This window comes from Aquarana catesbeiana, linkage group LG07, assembly GCF_042186555.1.
Source record: "Aquarana catesbeiana isolate 2022-GZ linkage group LG07, ASM4218655v1, whole genome shotgun sequence".
NCBI lineage: Eukaryota > Metazoa > Chordata > Amphibia > Anura > Ranidae > Aquarana > Aquarana catesbeiana.
The window spans coordinates 250,412,421-250,438,637 of NC_133330.1; the positions used below are offsets into that span (position 1 = coordinate 250,412,421).

Below are 26,217 nucleotides of genomic sequence, written 5' to 3' on the forward strand. Positions count from 1 at the left end.
ATAAGTTATGTTTTTTGACTACTGGTATGCATGCTCCTCATTTATATGTAATTAAAGTTAGCTATTACTGGCATTTAAAAAGAATGACCCTAGGAGGTTACAAAGCAATGGAATTGCAACATCATATTTGAAGAAAACATACGATTAAGTGTTTTCCGAAACAGCTTAAAGAGAATTTAGGAATATTTCTGAACAGATGGGTTGCTTTGGCTATTTTGACCGGGTGTTAATATGATTTTGGATGGTGGTTGCTCAGAAAGCATTGGGGGAACTATATATAAATGAACATTTTCCGTTTCTGCAATGTCTGCCCCCAGGACTCTTGTGTGCACTCTTCCTGGCTTTATCAAGTAAATAGTGATACTGGCACCATCTGTAAACCTTTTGAAATATTGTCCATCAGTACATTTTTCAGATTTCATTGAAACATGTTATGCTGCTCTGTAGGTGACCAGGCATTTAATACTTATTGCAATATTTTGGTCATGTCACGCTAAAAACAAGTTACACTTTTGGCAGATGTAATACAATTAACTAGCAAATGGGGTTATGAGGGTCAACCAGCAATAACTGGCAATTAAGGTAGAGATAAAAGGAACTCTTATTGTAAAGTATGCTTCAAAAACACCCGTCTCTCATTCAGAAAGAGAGTGGGGAAAAAAGTGTTTTCATCATTCCATGTTGTTGCTTAGATAATTGCTGATTCCCTATTGTCTTTCTTGTTATAGCTATGTGAATCTGTTCTCCAACCAGATTAAATCCCCAGTCATCAGGTCCCTGAGGAAGTCTACATTTCACTTAATTGTAACTGGTAGCAAAAACGTAGCTTTCCTGTCTAATTAAATTCATGTGAGAAAGACATTCATTTTCATGTAATGCATCAAAACAAAAGGCTAGCATGTTCTTTGGATGTTGAAGAGCATTCTATCAAGACAAGGCTGTGCCGAGCTGGCAATAAAATGAGTAAATGAGCCATATTATGAAGCCAGTGCTTAGGAATGGGTAGTCATTCATTCCATTTGTGTGCGTTATTGATGGAAATTAAGCACAATGCCACAATTGAGGCTCAAATTAAAAGATTCTGTTCATAAACCACAATTGGTCAATAACATTACCTTGAGAATCTGATTTGAGGTTTGAGAATTTTAAACATTTTCAGGGCAGATATTTTTGAAAACTAGAACATTTATTCAGGTGCAAATTCAGTCTCTCATTTATGTTCAAGTGAGGATTTTAGTAAAGTGAGCAAATAGCTGGCAATTTGGATGGTATTTTTTCAGGTCTACTTCACCTGTTTATGTAAATGAGAGAAAATGCAGTCACTGGAAGTAATGGAGGCTTGAACATATTTTGTGGTATTCATTCTTAATAAATAGCCATGGATGTGTACTACACAAATACAGGATCTTACCCAAGTATTGAGGATTCAAAGTATAAATATAGGCAAAATATCAAAATGACAAATATGATTGTCACTAGCATGAACTTAAGTGTGCTTGTCTGAGTCTTTATCATGTAACATCAGTTTATTTCCTGGTGATCCTGCCAGTAGATCCATTATCTTTTCACTATCCGTAACAAGCCAAGCTGTCCAGAAAAAGGAATAGTTATACTTAGGCTGGTCAAACATTATACAATTCTCTTGTACTATTGTCCTTCAGATTTACCAAAACCATGTAATATGAGGTTAAACCTAAACACTTTCAATTAGTATGCAATCAGGCAGGCTCTTATTATTATTATACAGTATTTATATAGCGCCAACAGTTTACGTAGCGCTTTACAACTTGAGGGTAGACAGTACAAGTACAATACAATTTGATACAGTAGGAATCAGAGGGCCCTGCTCCTTAGAGCTTACAATCTAAGAGGGGAGGTCAAGAGATACAAGAGGTAATAACTGTGGGTGATGTGCTGATTGAGAAGATAAATGTACAGTTGTTAGGTGGGGGCCAGATAGGCTTCTCTGAAGAGATGAGTTTTCAGGGATCGTCTGAAAGTGGATAAAGTAGGAGAAAAACGGACGGATTGGGGTAGAGCATTCCAGAGGATGGGGGAGGCTCTGGAGAAGTCCTGAAGGCGAGCATGGGATGAGGTGACAAGGGAGTTTGAGAGCAGGAGGTCTTGGGAGGAGCGAAGAGAACGATTAGGTTGGTATTTTGTGACTAGGTTAGAGATGTAGCTAGGGGCCAAGTTGTGGATGGCTTTGTAAGTTATAGTTAGTATCTTGAATTTAATTCGGTGACTGAGTGGCAGCCAATGGAGGGATTGGCAGAGGGGTGTAGCAGACGCTGAGCGGTTTGTGTGGTGGATGAGCCTGGCCGCAGCGTTCATGATGGACTGAAGTGGGGATAGCCTATTTAGAGGTAAACCAATGAGGAGGGAGTTGCAGTAGTCAAGGCGGGAGATGACCAGGGAGTGGATTAGAAGCTTTGTGGTGTCAATGGTTAGGAAGGGGCGTATCTTGGAGATGTTGCGAAGACAGAGGCGGCAAGCTTTGGATAGTGATAGAATGTGGGGTCGAAAGGTTAGTTCAGAGTCCAGGATTACACCTAGGACCTTGGCGTGGGGAGATGGGTTGATAGTTGAGCCGTTGATCTTGACAGGGAGATCAGGGGAAGTGGCACCTGAGGGAGGAAATATCATGAGCTCGGTTTTGGATAGATTGAGTTTGAGAAAGTGATGTGACATCCAGGCTGATATGTCTGCTAATAAGTTGGTAATGCGTGAGGAGACAGATGGAGAGAGCTGGGGGGTGGAGAGATAGATTTGGGTGTCATCAGCGTAGAGATGATATTTAAAGCCGTGGGAGGCAATCAACTGACCCAAGGAGGTGGTGTAGATTGAGAAAAGGAGAGGTCCGAGAACAGAACCTTGGGGGACCCCAACGGAAAAAGGAAGAGGAGAGGAGGAAGTAGAGTTGTAAGTGACACTGAAGGAGCGGTGGGATAGGTAGGATGAGAACCAGCGAAGAGTGCAGTCACGGAGACCAAAGGAGTGGAGTTTTTCGAGGAGGAGTGGGTGGTCCACTGTGTCAAAGGCAGCAGAGAGATCCAGGAGAAGTAGTACAGAATAGTGTCCATTGGCTTTAGCCATTAGTAGGTCATTTGAGAGTTTAAGGAGAGCAGTTTCCGTGGAGTGTTGAGGGCGAAAACCGGACTGAAGGGGATCAAGAAGTTTATTCATGGTCAGATGGTCACTTAATCGGTTGTAGACCAGTCTTTCAAGAAGTTTGGAGGAGAAGGAGAGTAAGGAGATGGGACGTAAGTTGTTGAGATTGGTGGGATCCAGTGAGGGCTTTTTTAGTATGGGGGTGACTAGTGCATGTTTTAGAGAGTTTGGGAAGATGCCACAAGAGAGGGAGAGGTCTTGCACTACATAGTTGAAGGTAAATTTAAAGGAATTTGAAAAAGAAAATTGTATAATGAACTTACACTGTCTTCGGTTGCGGCTCACAGCAGGGGTCCGGTGCGTCCCTGTTCTCCGTTTCAGGGACGAATCAGGCCTGAAGTTTTACCTGAGTTCGGACCTGAAACTGAGCCAAAGGCGCACAGGACCCTTGTGCAATCCACTCCCCAGCTGCCATTGAACTGTGTGAACCGGCTGTATTGAGAGCCAGTCACACTCTCCTTTCATACAAATTGAATGTGGAGAAACCCGCATCCAAGTCGCATCGGGTAGCTGTTGGTCAACTAGCAGGTGATTACAGGAACACCATACAGCAAAATTGGGAGTTGATGGTCACCAGGCCTTAGCGAGAGCAGAAACTTTTAGGATTAATAGGGATTTATGAAACATTTAACCACTTAAGGACCGAGCCTCTTTCTGAGATTTGTTGTTTACAAGTTTTACAAAACTGTTTTTTTTTGCTAGAAAATTACTTAGAACACCCAAACATTCTAAAAAAATTTTTCTAACACCCTAGGGAATAAAATGGCGGTCGTTGCAATACTGTCTGTCACACCATATTTGTGCAGCAGTCTTACAATCACACTTTTTTTGGAAAAACTACAATTTTTTAAATTAAAAAATAAGACAAAAGTAAAGTTAGCCCAATTTTTTTTTATATTCTGAAAGATAATGTTACGCCGAGTAAATTGATACCCAACATGTCACGTTTCAAAATTGCGCCTGTTCGTGGAATGGTGACAAACTTTTACCCTTTAAAATCTCCATAGGCGACGTTTAAAAAATTGTACAGGTTGCATGTTTTGAGTTACAGAGGGTGTCAAAGGGCTAGAATTATTGCTCTCACTCTACTGATCGCGGCGATACCTCACATGTGTGGTTTGAACACATTCTCACGTATGCGTTTGCTTCTGAATGTGAGCTCGGCGGGACGGGGCACATTTAAACATTTTTTTTTTTCTTATTTATTTTACCTTTTATTTTTTTATTTTTACACTGTTCTTTTTTAAAAAAAAATTGTGTTGCTTTTATTCCTATTAGAAGGAATGTTAACATCCCGTGTAATAGAAAAAAAGCATGACAGGACCTCTTAAATATGAGATCTTGGGTCAAAAAAACCTCAGATCTCATATTTACACTAAAATGCAAAAAAAAAAATTTAAAAAATTTTGACATTTGAAAAAAATAAATTAAAAAATGGCCCTTAAAGAACTATGGGCAGAAGTGACGCTTTGACGTCGTTTCCACCCTGCAATGGTATGGAGACGGGTGGGGGCCATCTTCCCCACACTCGTCTCCATACCCAGGAAGGATAAGCATCCGATCTCCTTCACCGCCACCGACGGCCCCAGTAAGTGGCGGAGGGTACCAGAGCGCGGCGAAAGGGGGGTGCCCCTCTCCTGCCGCCGATAAAAGTGATCTTGTGGCGAATCCACCACAGAGACCACTATTATCGGAAACCGGACCGCCCGACGAAGAAGAGGATACCAGGGTTATGGCAGCTAGCTTCTGCCATAACAAAGATATCCATCTTCTAAGTTAGGTTGTATATTGGCGTACGGCCAATAATCACACCAATTTTTTAAAATACAAAGTTTTCAACTACATTTGCAAAGCAGACATCAAGCTATTTATTACGCTTATATATTTGGGTTTAAATGAACACTTTAAAGCTGAAGTTTAGTTAAAAAAATATTTTTCTCCACCACTTTAGTTATATAATTTGCATACAATAAAATATGTAGCATGAAATGCAGGCCGCTGGATTCTATAGAAGTCTTCACCGCAGTTGTGCTCTGTCATCTTCCTGCTGCTGAACTTCCAACACTGTGGGGGTATACAGCTTTGGGTTTCCAGGCTCAGCTGCACTTAAAATGATCAAATGGAGATACACCCCTCCTGACCTCTCATCCATTGAGAAAAAGGATTTCATTGATTACATTGCCTGTAACATGATCTGTGATTGGGAGAGTGTCTGATCAGTCACAGGATTCTCTCCCCATTCTTAGATCATGTTAAAACATGAAACACTGACAGTGGGTCTCATGTGGCTGCAATGGGTAGGCTAGGATCTCTCTCTTTAACCACTTAGCAAGTGGCCCATAGCCAAATGAAAGCTACAGGGTGGTTCGATAATTCTGGGAGGGCATACATTGACGTCCTCTCAGAATCGCGCTCCCACGCGCCCCCTGGAGCATCTGTGACCGCCGGGTCAAGAGGACCCGGAGCATCACGGATCACGGTAAATGGCCAAATGAAGGAACCGGTTCCTCTCTCCCCTCTCCGTCCAGTGTGAGGGGAGAGATCGAATGCAGCAGCGCTGTGGGCTCAATGTGTAGTGCCCACAGCGCTGCTCAGTGACACTGACAACTGCAGCCTCTGGCATCCCTCCACCATACTCTGCATCCTGCCATTCCTCTACCATCCTGCCATCCCTCCACTATACTCTGCATCTTGCCATCCCTCTGCCATCCTGCCACCATACTCTGCATCCTGCCATCCCTCCAACATACTCTGCCATCCTGCCATCCATCCACCATACTCTGCATCCTGCCATCCCTCTGCCATCCTGCCATCAATCCACCATACTCTGCCATCCCTCCACCATACTCTGCCATCCTGCCATCCCTCCACCATACTCTGCCATCCCTATACCATACTCTGCCATCCCTCCATCATCCATCCCATCCACCCCCAGCCATTCTCAACCATACCTAGCCATATTCAGTGATACTCAGCCATACTCAGCCATACTCTGTGATACCCAGCCATACTCGGTGATACCCAGCCATACTCGGTGATACCCAGCCATACTCGGTGATACCCAGCCATACTCAGTGATACCCAGCCATACTTGGCCATACCCAGCCATACTCGGCCATACCCAGCCATACTCGGCCATACCCAGCCATACTTGGCCATACCCAGCCATACTCGGCCATACCCAGCCATACTCGGCCATACCCAGCAGTACCCAGCCTTACTCAACAGTACCCAGCCATACTAGGCAGTACCCAGCTGTACCCAGCCTCTGTATGTGACCAGGCTGTGAAAGTCTCCCACACGTGGTATCACCATACTCAGGAGAAGTAGGAAAATCTATTTTGGGGTGTCATTTTTGGTATGTACATGCTATGTGTTAGAAATAGTGTGAATGGACAACTTTGTGTTAAAAAAAAAAAATGCGTTTTCATTTTCTTTCCACATTTTCCAAAAACTTTTAGAAAAAAATGACATGTTCAAAGGACTCATTATGCCTCATAGATTATATGTTGGGGTGTTTTCGTTCCAAAATGGGGTCATTTTTGGGGCGTTTCCATTGTCCTGGTGCTCCAGGGCCTTCAAAACTGTAATAGGGAGTCAGGAAATTGAATGTGTAATTTATGCTCCAGAACGCCTGAAGGTGCTCCCTGCATGTTGGGCCTCTGTATGTGGCCAGGCTGTGTTAAAGTCTTCCACATGTGGTATCACGATACTCGAGAGTAATAGCAGAATGTATTTTGGGGTGTAATTTGTGGTATGTATATGCTGTGTGTGAGAAATAACCTGCTAATATGACAATTTTGTGGGAAAAAAAAAGAAAAAAAAAAAACTTGATTTTGCAAAGAATTGTGGGGAAAAATTACAACTTCAAAAAACTCATCATGCCTCTTACTAAATACCTTGGAATGTCTACTTTCCAAAAAGGGGTCATTTGGGTGGTATTTGTACTTTCCTGGCATGTTAGGGTCTCAAGAAATAAGATAGGCCGTCAGTACTTCAGGTGTAATAAATTTTCAGAGATTGGCACCATAGCTTGTGGACTCTATAACTTTCACAAGGACCAAATAATATACACAGATTTGGGTGATTTTTACCAAAGATATGAAGCAGCATAAATTTTGGCCAAAGTTTATGAAGAAAAATTACTAATTTGTAAAATTTTATAACAGAAACGAAGAAAAATGCATTTTTTTAACAGAATTTTCAGTCTTTTTTCTTTTATAGCGCAAAAAATAAAAAACCCAGAGGTGATTAGATACCACCAAAAGAAAGCTCTATTTGTGTGAAAAAAAAGACAAAAATTTCATATGGGTACAGTGTTGCATGACTGAGTAATTGTCATTCAAATTGTAAGAGCACCGAAAGCTGAAAATTGGTCTGGTTAGGAAGGGGGTTTAAGTGCCCAGTGGTCAAGCGGTTAAAGCTGAGCCTTACATTAAGTCTTGCACATTTGAACATGCTCCTCTTCTGTACTGACATTACTTACTTTGATTTCACTGCACACTGTGAGCTTTTCATGGTGTGCAGTAGAAGCTCCAGTAGGTCAGTGGCTGTCTAGCATTATTTAGCCTTTTCTCATCAAGCTTGTTATCCCTGGCTCCCCTTTTACTTGTTGGATTTTGGTTGACGGAGGATGTTTGAAAGGAGTACTAAAGAACGAAGGCAGGGTGCTGTGATGTTTCCAGGAGATTGTGTACAGCATCCTGCCAATCCCTCCCACCAGCCATGATCTGCCTGCATTGCATAGAGAAGCACAGCGAGACAGTGATGACATAATCAGGTTTTTAATGAAAATGTTTATAAATGTTTCATTACCATGTTGAGGGGTAAAAGAGAAACCAAGAAAGGCATGTTGATGGGGACAAGAGCCTCTTCCCGACAACCCTGGCTTATCGGAATCTGGAAGCCTCCTTTAACAAGGGGGTCCCAAGATCCCGGACGCCACCCTATGTTAATGAGTATGGGGTACATTGTGGGGGGGGGCAATATGTGACGAACGCAGGTGTCAGATCCCTGCCCTCCTCGCTAACTTGCAACGAAGGACCGGCCCACCTCACACCACGCTGTCACTTACGTAACAATGACACTCTCAGCTGCACCCAGCACAAAGATTTTCCAGCTTGTGGGACCACAGTCTAGGTGCGAGCAGTCTGAGAGCGATTGTCCCTGGGCTAATAAAATTATGCAATTAACGCTTTAACTGTCACCACCCCCGTTTTAAAAGACCAAGCCGGGGGAGACTCGTAATTTTAGCAATACCAAAGGCAAAATATAAGTAGATTAAACTATAACTTAAAGCTGAACTCTATCTTTTGGAATACTTTACATAGTTAATTGGGACCAAGCTGTCCCTCACTAACATGTGGGCCGCTGGATGTGCGGTGTAAACTGTATGTAGCTGAAGTTACATACAGCATACAGCACTGTGTTCCAGGTTTGACCCGAAACTTCCTGTCTCATATCCTGAACACAGTGGAGTCTATCACAGTAGCGGTCAGCCATTCAGAGAAAGCAATGTATTCTAGAAATGAATATGAAGCTTCTCCTGATTGGCTGAGTCAGAGAGGGGGCTGATGTTAAAACCTCTGACTCAGTGTTCCAGGAAGTCTCGGCTCAAACACAGTGCAGTATGCTGTATGTAACCTCAGCTACATACAGTTTATACCGCACATTCAGCGGCCTCACATGTTGGTGAAGGACACAGTTCATTTGGGTCAAGCTAGCCAAAACAAGCATGTAAAGTGTATCCAAAGATAGAGTTCAGCTTTAACCCTGAGCAGTAAGAGAGGTCCCTACTGTGTGGAAAAAGGCTTAAAACCTTTTTTTTATTTTGAGTACTGTGAATGATAAATTTAGGGTTAGAACATCTGTCAACTCTTTATTGCTTTGTCTTCATTAAGGTATTCATTACTACATCCTGTGTATTTCATAGGCGTCAAGAAAAACAGGTAGTAAGGGAAAATCCTCCAATAGGAAGACATTTTCTGATAGTGTGAGGATGTTTTAGAACTTTTAGCAGGATTTTCTTGTGATCTGTGTTTCCAGGTAACGTGTGCAAGACACAGGAACTAGTATGAAACCTCAGTAATATGGCATATGAATATGGCATATGGATATGGCATTCATAATCTGACAATAATTTTACCCCTCCCTTGTACTGTCAAAAAAAAAAAAAAAATGCTGGTCTTGAGTTTTCAAACATATTTTGACCAAAACTGTAAAAGGGTAGTTGAGAGCGACATGCATCTTTGGGTGGACTTCCATGGTGCACTGCTGACAAGACTTCTGATTAGGTGAAACTCTGGCATGTAACACTTTGCTGGCTTGGGCAGTGGCCATAGAAATAGAGAACCTGACATACAAGATAGTAAGCTGGGTGCTTGTTTGAGCCTTCATGAGGGCTCCTCTGTAACAAAGACCTTCATTGCAGTTGAGTTTTGGGCTCTAAAAGTTTGCACATTTCTCCAGTATCAGGCTGTAAATTGCCAGATTACTCCTTTTGTGTACCAGATCTCCCTGTAATTCAGGGAAAGCAGTAAGTTGCAACAAAAATGTCTGCTTAGAATTTTATGGGACTACCACTTGATGAGTGTTTATGCAAGCAAATCCAGGCTGCCATCCCCTTGTCTGAGCATTTACTGGGCTCAATTCACAAAATGTTATCTACCGACTTAAGAACAGCGGTAAAATAGCTCCTAGCATTTTTCAAAAATGTTTTACAATTCAGTAAAAAAACACTACTAAATTACTGCATGTGCTATTTCTTGAAGTGATGCAATATTTTAGTAGTGAAAACTGTCTAGTTTTGGATTTTAGGGAGGGCCTTTTTTTTTTTTTTTTTTGGTATGAGGTTCCCCCCAAAATTCCTCCAAAAGGCCCTTCGGGTCCGCTATGGACTGAGGGAGAGGTCCCCACACAGTTTTTTTGTTTGACAGCTTTTCTTTGTTTAAATTGAGTCGTAGTTGTGAAGGATGCAGTGAGTGCCGACTCCTTAACAACCAGTTATTAACTGGTTGGTAAGGGTGCTGACTCCTTAATAAGCAACTGAAATGTTTATACATTTCTTAAATATCGCATTGCTGGACCACTACTTAGTAAACACATGCATTTATTTATTTCCTTTAGTGAATTGACTTTTAGCAATGTTTTATGCAGTATTTGTAATACTGCATAAAGGGATAGTAAATTGACGTTTTCAGTTTCGCATGAGATATATGGGAAAAATATGTCACATGACCCAAATACCGCATGCGATATGCTTTAATGAATTGAGCCCCACTGGGTTTCTGGTAAAACATTGTCAAAAGGACGGAAAGGGAGGGGAGATCCCTCTGTAGCACCCCCTGGGTATACTGGGAGCAAAGAGGGTACCACCAAATACAGGGAGCGGACTTACATGGCTATAATGGGAAGTTAGAACAAATTTGGGCGCCAGTCACTTTAGGTAGTTTTCAATGCTTTAATGAAGAACTTGGAAGAAGTAGTAGTGAAGAGGTTGAGGGGAGGTTGCAGATACCTTTTGTAGCAGATCACTTACAGACTCTTCAGAATAAAGGACAACACAGCTTTCTCTTAGCAGAATCTTGTATAGCTGGGTAGATCTCTGTCACAGATCTAGCAACTAGCAAGATGTCTGGATAAGCCTCTCTCACAGACTTAGCAGCCAGCAGACGCCTGGATAAGTCTCTCTCACAAACTTAGCAGCCAGGAGTTAGTTACCTTGATTGGATTGTAGAACAGCTTCCAGTACCAGAACCTTTAAACCGACCCGGCAGTACTGCAAGGAGAGTTCAGATGTAGAACAGCTTCTTCACAGTACCAGAACCTTTAAGCCGACCCGGCAGTACTGTGAGGGTAGGTTAGATGTAGGTGCGTCCTCCAAGTAAGTCACCAGGCCCTTCTGAGAGACCAGCTTTCATCCTGGCTCTCTCCAGCAAGGGTCCTCCCCTGGATCTCCTCAGCTTGGCTCGGCTTCTTCCAAACAGGAAAGACAGCCTAAGGACCACCTCAGAAGTAGTAGACCCCAGACAGGCTGCTGGGCCTACATGCACAGCTTGCAGCAGCATAGCCTCCAGGCCTGGAGGGCCACGAGGTCAGGACTCCCTAAAGCACATGGCGTCTGTCCCATAAATACCCCTTCCCAGAAGGCACAGCGGCTAGGAACCTCCTACTGGGCTGTTTCTGGAAAAGAATATGTATTACAGCTCAACCTTGTTGTTATTCTCACACTGTCCTGTGATACCAGTGACACCTACTGGCAACAGTGGGAAATGCACAACACAGTCAAGATCAGAACAGATCCAATAAACAATCAATCTGAGCTGGTTACAGCTCAGCCAAAACTAAATTTACATTATTACCCCATATTTTAAGAACAGGGGGCTACTCCTCTAATAACCATTCCCTACTCTAACCAAAAATATTTTGCTTGATATACATTTATTAACCCACAATACTTACTGTATGTGGGGAATCTCTGTAGTAAGGCATTCTTAGTTCTGCATTGTGAATAAACAATCAAGATCTAATTGATTAAGCTGGCCACAGATGGGTAGAATTTTGAAAAAAAAAAAAGAACTTAGGAAAGGAATGTTTTAAGAAAGTTAGTTCATTTTTTTAATCATTAATAGTGATGTCTATTTTCAATAGTGACGGGAAAATTTGAAGGCGCAAGATACATTTCGAACAGATTTCTAACCGCGTATGTCCGAACGTGAAAAGCAAACAAAATCTTTCTTACAATTGAATGTTCTGAGAATTTTGCTTATGAATTTTCCTAAGAATTTGCATTTGAAATTCTATCTATCCATGCTTCCAGTTGTAAAGATGGGTGTGGACCTGACTTGGCTCTTTGGGTACAAATCCAACACTGGAAAATGTGAAATACTGCCAAGAATACCTTTTTATAAAGAGGTTCACTACAGTTTTTTAAATCTTAGTAGTGTGAGTGTCATTAATATGGAGTGAATAGTATAGTAATGCTACTGTTGCCCTTGTGTTTTTCATTGGCTATATTTTGTAGAGCTATTTTTATTTATTAGAAACCTTGTAAGCAATAACTAGCCATTAAGTCTTGGGTCCTTGTCTCTCAAATGGCATAGCCATCAATGGGGTTATTTCCTCTGCTTAGTATCAATGCTGTACTGAGTGTGCCCCTATATGCAATTTAAATTGACCGCATGGCTGAACATCACATTGCTAGTTCTAAAGCAGTTTGATAAATTTGCCACATTGACTGTTCATGACCAGTCTTTAGATGGAAGAAGTGCCTTGTCAAGAGCAAACTTCCTTGGCTCACTATTAAAATAGTTGAGTTTTTCTTGAAATGTAATCTCTACTAACTGCACTGAATTAACTACAGCTTTATGATTTTGCTCAATACCCAGACATTTTGATGTTTTACAGCCAGTGAAGCATTCTAATTAAAAAAGAGAAAAAAGCAACCATAATATAGCTGTCATTTTCTTCAAATAAGAAAATTAAAGCTATTACTAATGGCAACCCACACTTTTCTCCTCTTTGCACCTAGGATAATTCACAAAGGACATGTCTATATAGATGTGCTTATTTGGTGAATACATAACTATTGATGTTCTGTACAACCTTTAGCAACTCAGATGGATAAAAAGACAACTAAATTATTTTATGGTGCAGTGTATTCAGCTGATAAAGAAGTTAGTTATAGGACCTCTCAAGGTCAGTTGTCACTGGTCTAGTAGTAGTAGGATCAAATTGTCCTTTTATTTTTGGGTGTTTTTTTATGTGAAAAAGCACTCATGGGGGGCGTGGCTTAGCAATGGCCGAGTGAAGACGTGTTTGAAGAGTGCTCCTGGCCACCCCGATCTTCCCCGCTAAACAGACGGCAATAACTGAACATCTGAGAGGCATGATAACCCCCAGACATTACCGAACAAGATCTACTGCAGGAGGCAACTATTCATCTACACCACGAAACGGAATTCAAAGATACTTTCGTGGATCACAGAGAGTGTCCCCAGGCGCCATATTAGCTGCGCCACGTGCACTTCGCTCTCCTGAAAGTACTGTACCGGACTCTCCGAGGTCCTCCACCTCACCTGCCACCACAGACTGTCCCCGGGAACACAGAGAGATTGCTCTGCAAAAATGGCCAGCTCGCTTCTTCAGCCAAGCGGAGTATCAGATGACATCCGAGAGATACTGCAGGCACTCCCGACCAAATCGGACATAGAAGCCCTCATCCTCCGCATCGAAGAGGCACACAGCAGAGACATCCAGGAAGTGAGAGGGGACTTGCACGCTCTCACGAACCGTGTGGACTCTGGAGAGGCTACGATCTCATCTCTAACACACCGGATTGAAGCCCTAGAACGTTCCCAGGTCTCCCAGATGGATACGGCCATAGATCTTCAGCTTCATTTAGAAGATTTAGAGGACCACAGCCGACGCAACAACCTCAGGCTTCGGGGCCTTCCAGAAGCTACAGGAACGGAAGACCTGGCAGCGACAGTGAATGCTATCTTCCAGGAGGTTTTAGGGGCTTCCCCCCCGCCTTCCCTGGAGATGGATAGAGTGCACAGGACATTGGGGCCTAAATCACAAGATCCTGACAGACCGAGAGATGTTCTGTGCAGAGTACATCACTACAACCAAAAAGAACTAATACTGCGCAGAGCATGGGAACACGGAGCAGTAGTGTTTGACGGAGCCACAATTAAAATTCTCCCTGATCTATCAAGAGCCACATTACAGAGAAGAGCCATGCTGAGACCTATATTAGACCTAGCTAGGAGACAGGACTGCACATACAGATGGGGATTCCCATTGGCAGTTATATTCCGCAAATCTGCTTCCTCTTTCACTTTGCATACCCCGGCGGACCTACCAGCTCTCTTTGTTTTTCTGGGAGCGGAACCGATTCATGTTCCAAATTGGTTAGCCATCCTGCCTCGTAACACAGGTCGTCCAGGATCTTCCGCTCTCCGCACCAACCAACCACCCCGCCAACAACGCTCTAGGAGGAGGAATCGCTCTCCCTCGGCTGAGGGGTCCCGGGAGTCCTGACCTATCTAACGGAAGGTTGCCCTGAGATGTCATCCGCACACAGCTAAGTACTCTCACCCCTGTTCTTGGAGGTTATTGCTGGACCTGTTGTTCAACTTTTAGAAAATGATCCCCCCCCTTCACGGAAAGAGGAGGAAACCCATGCCAACCGAAGACCTTTACTCACCAATCGATGTTCTCACTGTTTTAATGCTGATGTCCCCAGATTAATGTTTATGGCAAAGACAGGTCCGAGTCTGACACAGCGGAGCACTGATGACGCTCCACTCGGAGACTGACACAGGAACACACGGTCATTCCTAGAAAACCTATGTCTCTTATGACCTGCCCGCGGTAAGACTTAATTATTCTGTTTTAATGCACTTACAGCCTGGTATATACTTTACCTACGATGCTGGATGCTTCTCCCGCAAACTAATACATTTTCTGAGAACACTGCTCTGATGAACACTAGCGAGGATCTGTGGGTGAAGTGATAAGGAAGGCTGCCTATCTACTGCTGTAACTTCTTAGTTTCTTTTCCTTTTTATATATTAGACATATTAGACATGTTCGCTTATCGTTTTTTTTTTTTTTATTCCTTTATAACAAAGTCATGTGTTATGGGAACTAAATGCGGTTATGTTCTTCCAGCAATTGTTCCACTCTGCACTACAGGGTAGTTCCTTCAGGCCCGTTGTGTACGAAGGGCAAAAAGCATACTGGCAGGAGACTTGGGTAGGAGGGGCAGACTAGGTAATACGGACGTCCGGACCCTGGCTTCCTCCCATATATGGATAATAACAAGGAACAGGCTTAGAGTAGTTGCCTCCATTTCTTATACAGCTAAGATAAGGGGTAGTTAATGGTATGAATGGTATACCTGTTTGATTTAATACTTATGCTAAGTCGGAGTAATATATTATATTACTATAAACATGGGCACATTTCGTTCTACATATGTTATATTCTTATATTATTTTATCGTTATTATATGCCGATTAAATCTCTACATGATTGTTGCAGACCGATTGTCGTCATCATATTAGTTTTCTCATAACACGACACATCTGGGGCGGAGAGGGATGGTCAGTGAGCACCTCACTGGCTGCTCCTTTCCACAAACCCACTTAGGCTTACGCTCGATACCCAGGGTGTTTCTGGGGAGCGTCTCAGCACTTGAAGTGCCTTTACAATAGTTTGAAGTGCACTAACCCTCTTCAGGGTGATCTTTCTACGATTTTCTCTTTTTCTTCTTCCTATTCTTTATTCAACCTTCTCCTTGAGACTTCTCTTCCTTCTAAACCTAATCTACTATTCTCACTCTCCCCCTGCCCTGCCCAATTCCCCCCCCCCCCTCTTGCACCAAAATGGAGGTTATTAATGTGATGTCATTAAACGCCAAAGGTTTAAACACCCCAGAAAAGAGGCGCATGCTGTTACAAGACCTACACAGACATAAAGCAGATATTGCCCTCTTACAGGAGACCCATTTTAGAGAAGACAAATTGCCTGTACTTAAGAATCGCACATTCCCGTTAGCTTATCACGCCACAAACCCGGAAAGTAAATCGAAAGGAGTATCTATTTTGATCGCCAGTCGAGTCCCTTGGACTTGCCTAGATACAATAGTAGACCCAGCAGGTCGTTTCCTATTCTTAAAAGGCAAAATTGGGGAGATCAAAGTGACCCTGGCTAACCTATATGCCCCTAACTCTAACCAAGATGTCTTTATTGAGAAGACTATCGAAACTTTACTGAACTTCTCTGAAGGCCAGATGATATTAGGGGGTGATTTAAACATTCCCATGATTCCTGCGGAAGACTCGTCCTCGAAACTTTCGACAGTTCCTCCTGGCTCCCGTAAACGCATCGTTCAGGCCCTACATAAAGCGCAAATTGTAGACGTCTGGTGTATTCTGCACCCTACAGAAAGAGACTACACATTCTACTCAACTCCACACAAGGTGTACTCTCGAATCGACTACTTTCTTATACCACACTCACAGCTTCACTCTGTCAGGACTTCCACAATAGGTTCTATCACATGGTCAGACCACGCGCCAATCTTCCTCTCCTATGCTCTAACTGACTCTCTTACTTCCAAAACAAGATATTGGAGGCTGAACGAAAGCCTTTTACACGATCCCGAAGTAATAGCAGAGATAACCAGAGAGCTTCAGCACTATTTCCATACAAATGACACAATAGACTGCTCCCCCGGTATTGCGTGGGAAGCTCATAAAGCAGTCATGAGGGGAATACTTATCAAACATGGCTCAAGAATTAAAAAACAACGTACCCAACAACTTGACTCACTGATAGAAGTCCTCCGACGATTGGAAAGGACTCATAAACAATTTCCATCTACGCCCATAGAGACAGAATTACTTACTTGCAGAACGCAAATTAACAACCTGTTACAATTTAAAGCCAAAGCATCGGGTAATAAGTGCGGCAAATTATTAGCAAGATCCCTAAGAGACCAAAGACTGATGACTTACATACCTCACATATCTTCTCCGCAAGGAACTAAAATTTCCAAACCCCATGACATTGCTCGTGAATTCCAAAAATTTTACTCATCTTTATATAATATACCTGGGGCTCCCCCAAAGCAAGAAGTCATGCAAGACTACCTGACTTCCTCTCAGATGCCCAAATTATCCGAATCAGCTAGGGAAGCGTTAGAAGACCCGATTACAAGTGAAGAAATACAAGGGGCGATAGCTTCAGCCAAACCAGGAAAAGCCCCGGGCCCAGATGGACTTACCATAGTATACTATAAAACTTTTTTAGCATCGCTAAGCCCATATATGGTGAAATTATTTAATGCGGTAGGCCACACATCTCCCTTTGCTATGGGGTCGCTGCAAGCCCACATTGCAGTGATCCCAAAGGAAGGGAAAGACCCTTCCTCTTGTGGGAACTATAGACCAATATCATTGCTCAATACCGATCTCAAGCTGTTCACAAAAATCCTTGCAAACAGAATCCAACAACACTTACCACATTTGATCCACCTAGATCAAGTAGGATTTGTTCCCAGTAGAGAAGCTAGGGACAACACCACGAAGGTGCTCAATTTATTACATATAATAAATAAATCCCAAACCCCATGTGTATTCCTGGGCACGGATGTGGAGAAAGCCTTTGACAGGGTGAATTGGAAATTTATGTTTGCAGTACTCCAGTACGCCGGATTTGGAGATCAAATGATTCAACGGATCTCATCAATATACTGTAAGCCCTCAGCCCAGGTCCGAGCGAATGGTGTCCTATCAGATCCCTTTCACATTTCAAATGGGACAAGACAGGGGTGCCCGCTTTCCCCCCTCCTCTTCACCCTGTCACTGGAGCCCTTTCTCTGTACCGTGCACAGAAACCCAGACATTAGTGGTATAACAGCTGGGAATTCTCAACATAAAATCTCGGCATACGCGGACGACATGTTATTCTCCCTTACCAACCCAGTGATATCCATCCCAAACCTCTTTTGAGAAATCAAAATATATGGTGCCATTTCCAACCTCAAAATTAATTTTCAAAAATCAGAGGCGATGGGCATTAATCTCTCACAGGCTCTCAAGACACAAGTCCAGACAAATTTTAAATTGAAATGGAATGACAAGGCTTTGACGTATTTAGGTACTGCTATCCCAACACACATATCAAAAACATTTGAACTAAATTTCCCACCCCTTCTCTCTAGAGTACGTGCCCTATTAAAAAAATGGTCGTCAGGTTTACATTCCTGGTTTGGCCGCTGCAACATAATAAAAATGAGCATTCTGCCAAAATTCATATATCTTCTACAGGCCCTACCCATACAAGTCCCAGCCACCTACTTCCGACACATAAAACAACTGTTCTTTGAATTTATATGGGCCAACAAATTCCCCCGCTTGAAAAGGTCACAACTTACTTTGCCAAAGCAGTATGGAGGTCTAGCAGTGCCAGATGTACGCAAATACTACCAGGCAGTTCATATCGGCAGACTGGTAGACTGGAACAGACACAGCCCCCTCAAATTATGGACTCAGATTGAACAGAGTCAGAGCTCAATTCCTCTGACTAGAGCTTCTTGGTGTTATGACACCCTATCTAAAGATTTAAAATCCCACCCTGTCATTGGACACACGATGAAAGTATGTTCCCTCCTGTTTAAAAAGGGATCTATTTCATCCCCAAACTCTCCACTCTATTTTAGGGAACCCAGCTTTTACTCCGGGATACCAGGAGGATCAATTCAAACAATTAATGATGTCAGGCTATACTCAGGCTTCCCATTTCCTAAAACAAAAAAAATGGCCCAGCTTGCAAGAACTCACGCACCCCTCGGGTACATTTCAACTAAAATTTTTAAACGCCTTCCAAATCACTCATTTTTTCAGATCCCTCCCTCCACCACAAAATTTTGATCAACCCCTAACAACATTGGAAGAAATCTGTTCAACAGAAGGGACTCTGCCACATACACTGTCGTGCATGTACAACATTCTGATCACTCCTCCTGACACCTATTCACTAAAACATTTCGCAGATTGGGAACGAGACTTAAACTATACCTTCAGCTCACAACAGAAGCAACGTATTATTCAATTTACATACAAATCTTCCATATGTACGAAAACACAAGAAACTAATTACAAAATCCTGACCAGGTGGTACAGAACCCCTGAGAAATTAAGCAGAATATTCCCGGCGTCCTCGGATAGATGCTGGAGATGCCAGGAGGAACGAGGTACACTACTACATGTGTTTTGGGACTGCCCCGATATAAAACAATTTTGGTCGGGAGTCAAAAACATTATGCAGAAATTTACAGACCGGCAGATACCAGATGATCCTGCCTTTTATCTCCTTCATGTGTCAGAAGTGTCGGCAAAAAATTATAAAAAATCAATTATCCGTCATTTTCTTGATGCCGCCAAATCTTGCATTCCGCTTAAGTGAAAATCCTCTCAACCTCCGACACTTAGAATGTGGCTCAGAAAGGTTCAGGAAATCAATAAATTTGAAGATCTTATCCTGTCGGCTCGCAACCAACAGGAGAAATACTCAAAAACATGGTCACTATGGAACAAGTTTGTCTACTCGGACGAGGGCAAGATCTTTTTTGATACCCCAGACACAGAGGGAGACTAGGTTCAAGAAATAAGAAATTAGACTCCTAGGACAACTACAGAGGCCCCTTGGGATTGAATAAGTCACATTTATATTTCTCGCTATGAAACATAGACATAATCTCGGGACGTCATATTATCCTCCATTCCTACCTCCCACTTCCCCCTCCCCTAGCCTTTCTTTCTTCTTCTCCTATTCTATATTTCAACTTTCTAATTTCCTCTCTGTCTGTTCTTTCTGATCCTGCTTTGTGTTTTACACAAAGACGGGTTTGCTTTATTTTTATTTTTATTCAAGAAAATGATAAGGGAAGACTACTAGGCTGTCCAAACCAGACAATGTATTTACAGTACTACATAATAATCCATGGATTAAGATTGTTATATCCTTCATTGTTCGGTTCATGTTGAACATATCTCTGTATTGTATCAAGGGTCCGTGGATCCTTCCCTTTGATTAAATAAATAAATAAAAAATTTGTAAAAAAAAAGAAAAAGCACTCATACAATTACTGCAAAATAAAGAGCAGTATGTTCCCACTGCATACAACTCAGCGTCTTAAGGCCGGTACACACGATACAAAAATCAGAAGAAAAATTTCATCCGACGAATGATCTGCCGATTTTCAGATCATTAGTATGGTGCTTTCGACAACCGATTCCGATTTTTCGTCAGACAAAAGCTGGATGTGCAGACTATAAAATTTTTTGTCGTACGTGAACTCAACGTCCGATTTTCGTTTCAGTTAGTACGGTTTTCGTATGAAAAAAATTGTAAGCGCGAGACTACGTATTCTCAGAAACGAAAGAATACATACAAAACTAGTCAACACATTACGTCACTTCTGAAGTTGTATTCTGTCGTACGAGAATTTTCGTATGGTGAGTCGATTGTCTGAAAATCTGATCGTGTGTACAAGGCTTTAGAATAAAAGATAAGACTTGATCTCCGGAAAGATTTACCCCCTTTCATGACCAGGCCATTTTTTGCTTTTTGGCACTGCATTTACTGACTATTACGCGGTCATGCAACATTGTATTCAACTGAAATCTATGTCATTTGTGTCACACAAATAGAGCTTTCTTTTGGTGGTATTTGATCGCCACTGGGTTTTTTGTTTTTGTTTGCGCTATGAACAAAAAAATTAAGAAAATATAAAAAAAAAATATATTTTTTACTTTCTGCTATAAAACTTATCCAATAAAATTTTTCTTCATAAGTTTAGGCTAATACAGGTGGTCCCCGGGTTACAAACAAGATCGGGTCTGCAGGTTTGTTCAAGTTGAATATGTTTGTAAGTCAGAATAGGTAAATTTTTTTTAAGTGTAGCTCCAGCCAAAAAAACTATCTTTAAGCTTTTTGGATAGCATAGGGAAGGATACACACCCTGTAACATTTGTTTTGCTGTCTGTGTCCCTGTTCAGAAGATTTCACCTCACTTTATGTCCCAATGACAATTGGATTTTGAAAATTTTAGGTTGTTGTGGAAACAAGGATTGGTGATAAAGCTTCGGTGGAGACACCTTTTTCCCATGATAACTCTTATGCCCCGTACACATGGTTGGACATTGATCGGACATTCCGACAACAAAATCCATGGATTTTTTCTGACGGATGTTGGCTCAAACTTGTCTTGCATATACACGGTCACACAAAGTTGTCGGAAAATCCGATCATTCTGAACGCGGTGACCTAAAACTATAAACGGGACAGTAGCCAATAGCTTTCATTTCTTAATTTATTCTCAGCATACGTGGCACTTTGTCCGTCGGATTTGTGTACACACGATCGGAATTTCCGACAGCGGATTTTGTTGTCGTAAAATTTTATAGCAAGCTCTCAAACTTTGTCGGAAATTCCTATGGAAAATGTGTGATGGAGCCTACACGCGGTCGGAATTTCCGACAACAAGGTCCTATCACACATTTTCCATCGGAAAATCCTTTCGTGTGTACGGGGCATTACAGGAGTGAATTCCCCTTTCTAGGGGTAGATTTCCTCTCACTTCCTGTTGTCTCCCTCCGCTTGTAAGTAAGAGTCGTTTGTAAGTTGGATGTTTGTAACTAGGGGACTGCCTGTATGTATTCTACTACATATTTTTGGTAAAAAAATCCCAGCAATCTTATAATTGCGCAAACGCTATAGCGTCTACAAACTATGATAGATATATATATATATATATATACTGAAATTTTTTATTTAATTTTTTTTTTTATGCAAGTATTGGCGGACAGTCTGACACTAACTGACATTTTTTGGGGACCAATGACACTAATACCGTGATCAGTACTAAAAATACTGATACTGTCACTGTACTAATGACACTGGCTGGGAAGGGGTTAACATCTAGGACAATCAAAGAGTTAAATGTGCACCTAACAGTGCTTGATGAGTTTATTATGAGGTGCTTTTACGTTTTTTCTTTACTGCTTTGCAGGGAAACAAACACCGGCACTTCCCAGCTGAAAGGACAGAGCTCTGTATTGTTTACATTCACAAAGCTCTGTCCTGTCATCCTCTTTCCTGACCAGTAAGTGCCAGCGTTTAGTCATTGGGTGGCACCCACTGATCTGCTTGTACTGTGGCTGGATCATTTGGGTAGATACGTGATCCAACAGAAAAGTTATCACATCTACAAACTATGGGATATTTTTATGGCATTTTTTTTAATTTGTATTACTAGTAATGACTGCGATCAGTGACTTTTAGCGGAATTGCGGCAGACAAATTGGACGCCTAACTGACTTTTTTTGGGGAACAGTGACATTATTACAGTGATCAGTGCTAAAGATATGCATTGTTACTGTACTAATGACACTGGCAGGGAAGGGGTTAACATCAGGGGCGATCAAAGGGTATAGAATAAAAAAAAATCACCTGCCTTTAGAACCACTTTAAGTAGAGTATTGAAAGCCTAGAACCCCTATTAGATTTTTTTTTGGGGGGGGGGGGGGGTTTGCCTGTGTTGCAGATTTTTCCCCACTTCCTGTCTGGTGAACCTGTTGTCAGTGGGACAGGAGGTAAGGATAAATCTCTGTAAAGAAGATCCAGATAGCAGTACAAATCCTTTTCCACTCTGTCCAAAACTGGAAAAAAGGTTTTGGCTTGACCTACATATTAAAATTGTGCAGGTAAGAATTTTGCTAGCTCTTCCTGGTTAGACTGAGATTTTTTTTTTGACTAATCAATGCTTTTGTTTCTTTTAGTACCATCTACAAGGGGGAACAATATGGAGAACTTTGCTCTGTCAGTGGAGAAGTTTCCTCGCCTTCATTGTAACGTTGGCATCAACCATCGCTATTCCTTTTTTTATATACTACTTGAACACACTAAGAGATCCACCTCCTAATCAGCTGTTTAAAGTTGTGGCAGTATGTTCTGGTGTTATTGCTGAAACCCTACTAGTCAAGTAAGTATTGAACGAAAACTTTGATTTTAGCCAGTTTTTTTTTTTTTGTCTGTTTATGGTTCCCACATATGGGATAGTTCATGTTGCTGATTACACCCCCGAGAATAATCGCACACGTTTATGATATGAATAATCTCAAAACTGGTTGATATAATTTGGTTCACTGATTCTGGTGTAATGAGTGGGTGAAAATATGTTTTTCAGCACTTGCAGAATTTACTGTTGTGTATGGTTTAGAAGTTGAGAGAAAAAATATTCCCCTCTGGGTGAATGATGTACATTGCAAAAATTTTAACAAACTTTGCTGCAGATTCCTATCTTTTGTTGCTCTGAAGGAAAAGTTGTCTGTGCTCTGTGCTGAGCGGCTTTATGTCAATTCACAAACTGAAGCATAGTAGATGTAGTTTGAGAGAGTGAGTGTGTTTACTGTGTTTATTTAGAATAGGAAGAGGCGGTAAATGACATATTTACTAGCCCCTTGCCCTGCTCTCTAAATGCAGCAGCCGAGAGGAGAGGAGGGAGGTCAGCAGCACTGCGGGGCAGGGGGGGAAGACCGGGCACTAGGAGGAATCTGCACCGTACGTAGTGATTAGGGTGTACCCAAGCACACCCCCTGTGCATGCCTATGGGAGTATCCCATTAAAATGAAATGTTTGCTGCAGATGCCTAAAATCTTACTTGTATCTTTGTGCATACTTCTGGGAAAATCAGTGTGCACAAGCAGGAGGTTACATTTCTGGGGGGCGTTCCATACACCAAAGGTCCATATCAGGTACACACTGTAGCTGGAATAGATGCATGCATTTTCCAGTTTAGAGATTTGTCAAGTAGCAACTACAAGAATGGAAATCCTGGGGACTGCACCCTGAAAAACATCCCATCATGGTAGTCCTTACACCAAAACAATACAGAGTTAATGCATCTGTTATTTGGGTCAACAATAGTCCACTATGGTAGTTTTTTTTATTTCTCTCTTTTTGGTTCCTTTTTAAAAGGATTAAAAGTTTAGAAAGATACTGTACTATGATTGCATGGCATCAAACTGTACACGTCCTTGCACGTTAAGCGTGTTTGTGCCATTAAGCAGAGTAAATGTACTGTATTTTTCTCCTCATTGTTCATTGATTTCACGGAGGGAAAAAAGGCAAATGTTTCAGCACTTTTTTTCTGTTTCTTTCATTATGAGGAAGAAATTAAACATCCCTCTAAGTTAGTACTTAAAATATCAAAGACATTGTTAAATGCCTTTGAGTCACCATACAAGTAATTCACTTGTGCAAAGCAGCTCCGTGGTAAATGAAACCGTACGAGGAAGGTTTCCAAAGCTGAATAAACACAAAATTAATTAGTCTGAAACTTCCTGATGGATCCATTTAATGAAAGCCTGTTATTGTGTCAAGCACTCAACACCATGAATTTGTTTTATTGTGTTCTGTGTTGCTTGCTTTATTGAACCAACATGAAGGTTACACATAACTGTTACGGCGGAAGACCTTCAAACTGTCTCAAGATATGACACGTCAACAAAGATGTTTATGAACAGATTTCACATGTCATAAGTTGGTTGGGAAAATACGTTTTTTCCAAAATTTACACAGCATGCTGCTGTCACACTGCAGCCAGGGATTCTGGGAAATGATGTGTTGACAAGCACACCACTAAAGTACCCTGAAGGAATTAACCTTAACCAAATGAGTAGTCTTTCAATTTTGTCATCCAAGTCAGAGCTATAAGATTTCTATTTATGGGACATGTCCAGAAAGAGGAAGTTTCATTTAATTGGTATGATGCTTTGTTTAGCATGCGGTTGAGCAAATTACCATTGTCATATAAAGCTTTCTTTGTTTAAACATAGCTGACATGCAAATCATTGGCTTTGGTAAACAAATGATAGTTCAATATTAATTTGCTGTTCTTTCAAATACTTCTGCTTAGGTTAGCTCTGTAGGATCTGTATCGCATTTAAAAAAAAAAAAAATTTGACTTGGATTTTTTGGGGGGGGGGGGCTTATATATTTTAATATCTGAAAAGGATTTGTTGAGGCAAATCTTTTCTATTCCCACATGTCTTTTAACTAATCAAACATTACAAGGAAAACATTTGTCACATTTGGAGATGAATTCAGTGCTGTGTTAAAGGCAGATGGTTCACCATACAGCACCATAGTAGAATGATTAGGTTCTCAGTCACTGTAGCCAATGTTTTTATAATGTCATTAGTTATCAATTAGCATTTTAACACAAGCTGCACTTGTACTTGATTTAATATATCAATGTTTCCCAAACTTTGGACATTTGTGTACCATACCATTGCAGCCTATGCAGAGCCTGAGCACCCATCTGTATTAGAATTTACCACATGTACACTGCTGAGATTGCTTGGCTTTTGTCTGCTTATTTCTGCTCAGACTCATCCACATGCTAATAACTGCCTGTTTTTGACTTACTGCTGTGTATATCATTGTTGTGTATATTATCAATCTAATGTAGACATTAAGGAGTACCTAGGAATATATACTCCCAGTCCGGGTCTTAAGATGTATCTTTAGCCAAATGTTTTTAATATTAGTTTTATAAAGTGGAGGCTGTGTAGAACCCCTTTTAGGTTTTCATTGCCATTTGTGTGCTTGTTGGAGAGATTAACTCCTTCTTTTGCCCTGTGGCCATTGCCACTAGAAGTAAAAGTCCAGGATTAACCAATAGTCCAGATCGGTCTTGCAGAATAAATGAAAGTCCTGATGAAGAGGGATTTGGGTGTGACCCATGAAACACATTGGCTGTCAACTCTTGATAGACTTATTTAGTGTGACATATAAACAATAATATCAGAACTGACCTCCATGACTTGGTGCTTTCATGCTTTTTTCCATACAAACTGGCACTGCCGAAAACCCCACTGGAGATCTGCTGGGCAATAGAGAGCTACCATACTATAGCAATTATTCAATTTAAAGTGGAAGTAAACCCATCCATAAAACAGTTTTGTTTCCGGCACATGCCGGAAATGCAACACTCCCATTGGTTGTGCTCTCAACCAAACTGTCAAACCATCCAATGGCTGGTGTCATAACTGATCACATGTGCAACATCATGGCAGTTGTAGATTAAACAGAGGCAAAGGATGGCAGTTTCCTTGGCTGAAAACAATAAGGGGGTTTACTTACACTTTTAATTGGATTTTTTTTTCTTGTTCAAGTATTTTATTGTATCATAACAATGTCAAGGTACATTAAAAAAATGGTACTGGATTTTGAGTTTACAGCATTAGGTAACAAATCAAATATGAGTAATAAGAGGTATAGTGTTGTGTCAGATGTACAAATGTATAATAGGCATAGTCCTAAGTCAATTGGTATCAAGTCCACATGGAAGAAGTATTTCAAATATTGTTAATTTAATTAGATTTTTCACTGAGCTTCAAATACAGCACTCCACCACCCCCTGGTGTGGATTTTAAGGGGGAAACCCACACAAAAAAAACAAGGAAA

The 26,217-nt window shown here is 41.5% G+C and overlaps 1 protein-coding gene across 1 annotated transcript in view; it reads left to right on the forward strand.

The window, feature by feature from the left end:
* The window catches only part of LOC141103514 (uncharacterized), a 693,174-nt gene that overhangs the window by 566,464 nt on the left and 100,493 nt on the right, over positions 1–26,217 (forward strand). Inside the window, exon 4 of the mRNA XM_073593189.1 lies at positions 22,527–22,729. Within this exon, the coding sequence (XP_073449290.1) occupies positions 22,527–22,729 (203 nt within the window). The remainder of the gene's footprint in view (positions 1–22,526; positions 22,730–26,217) is intronic.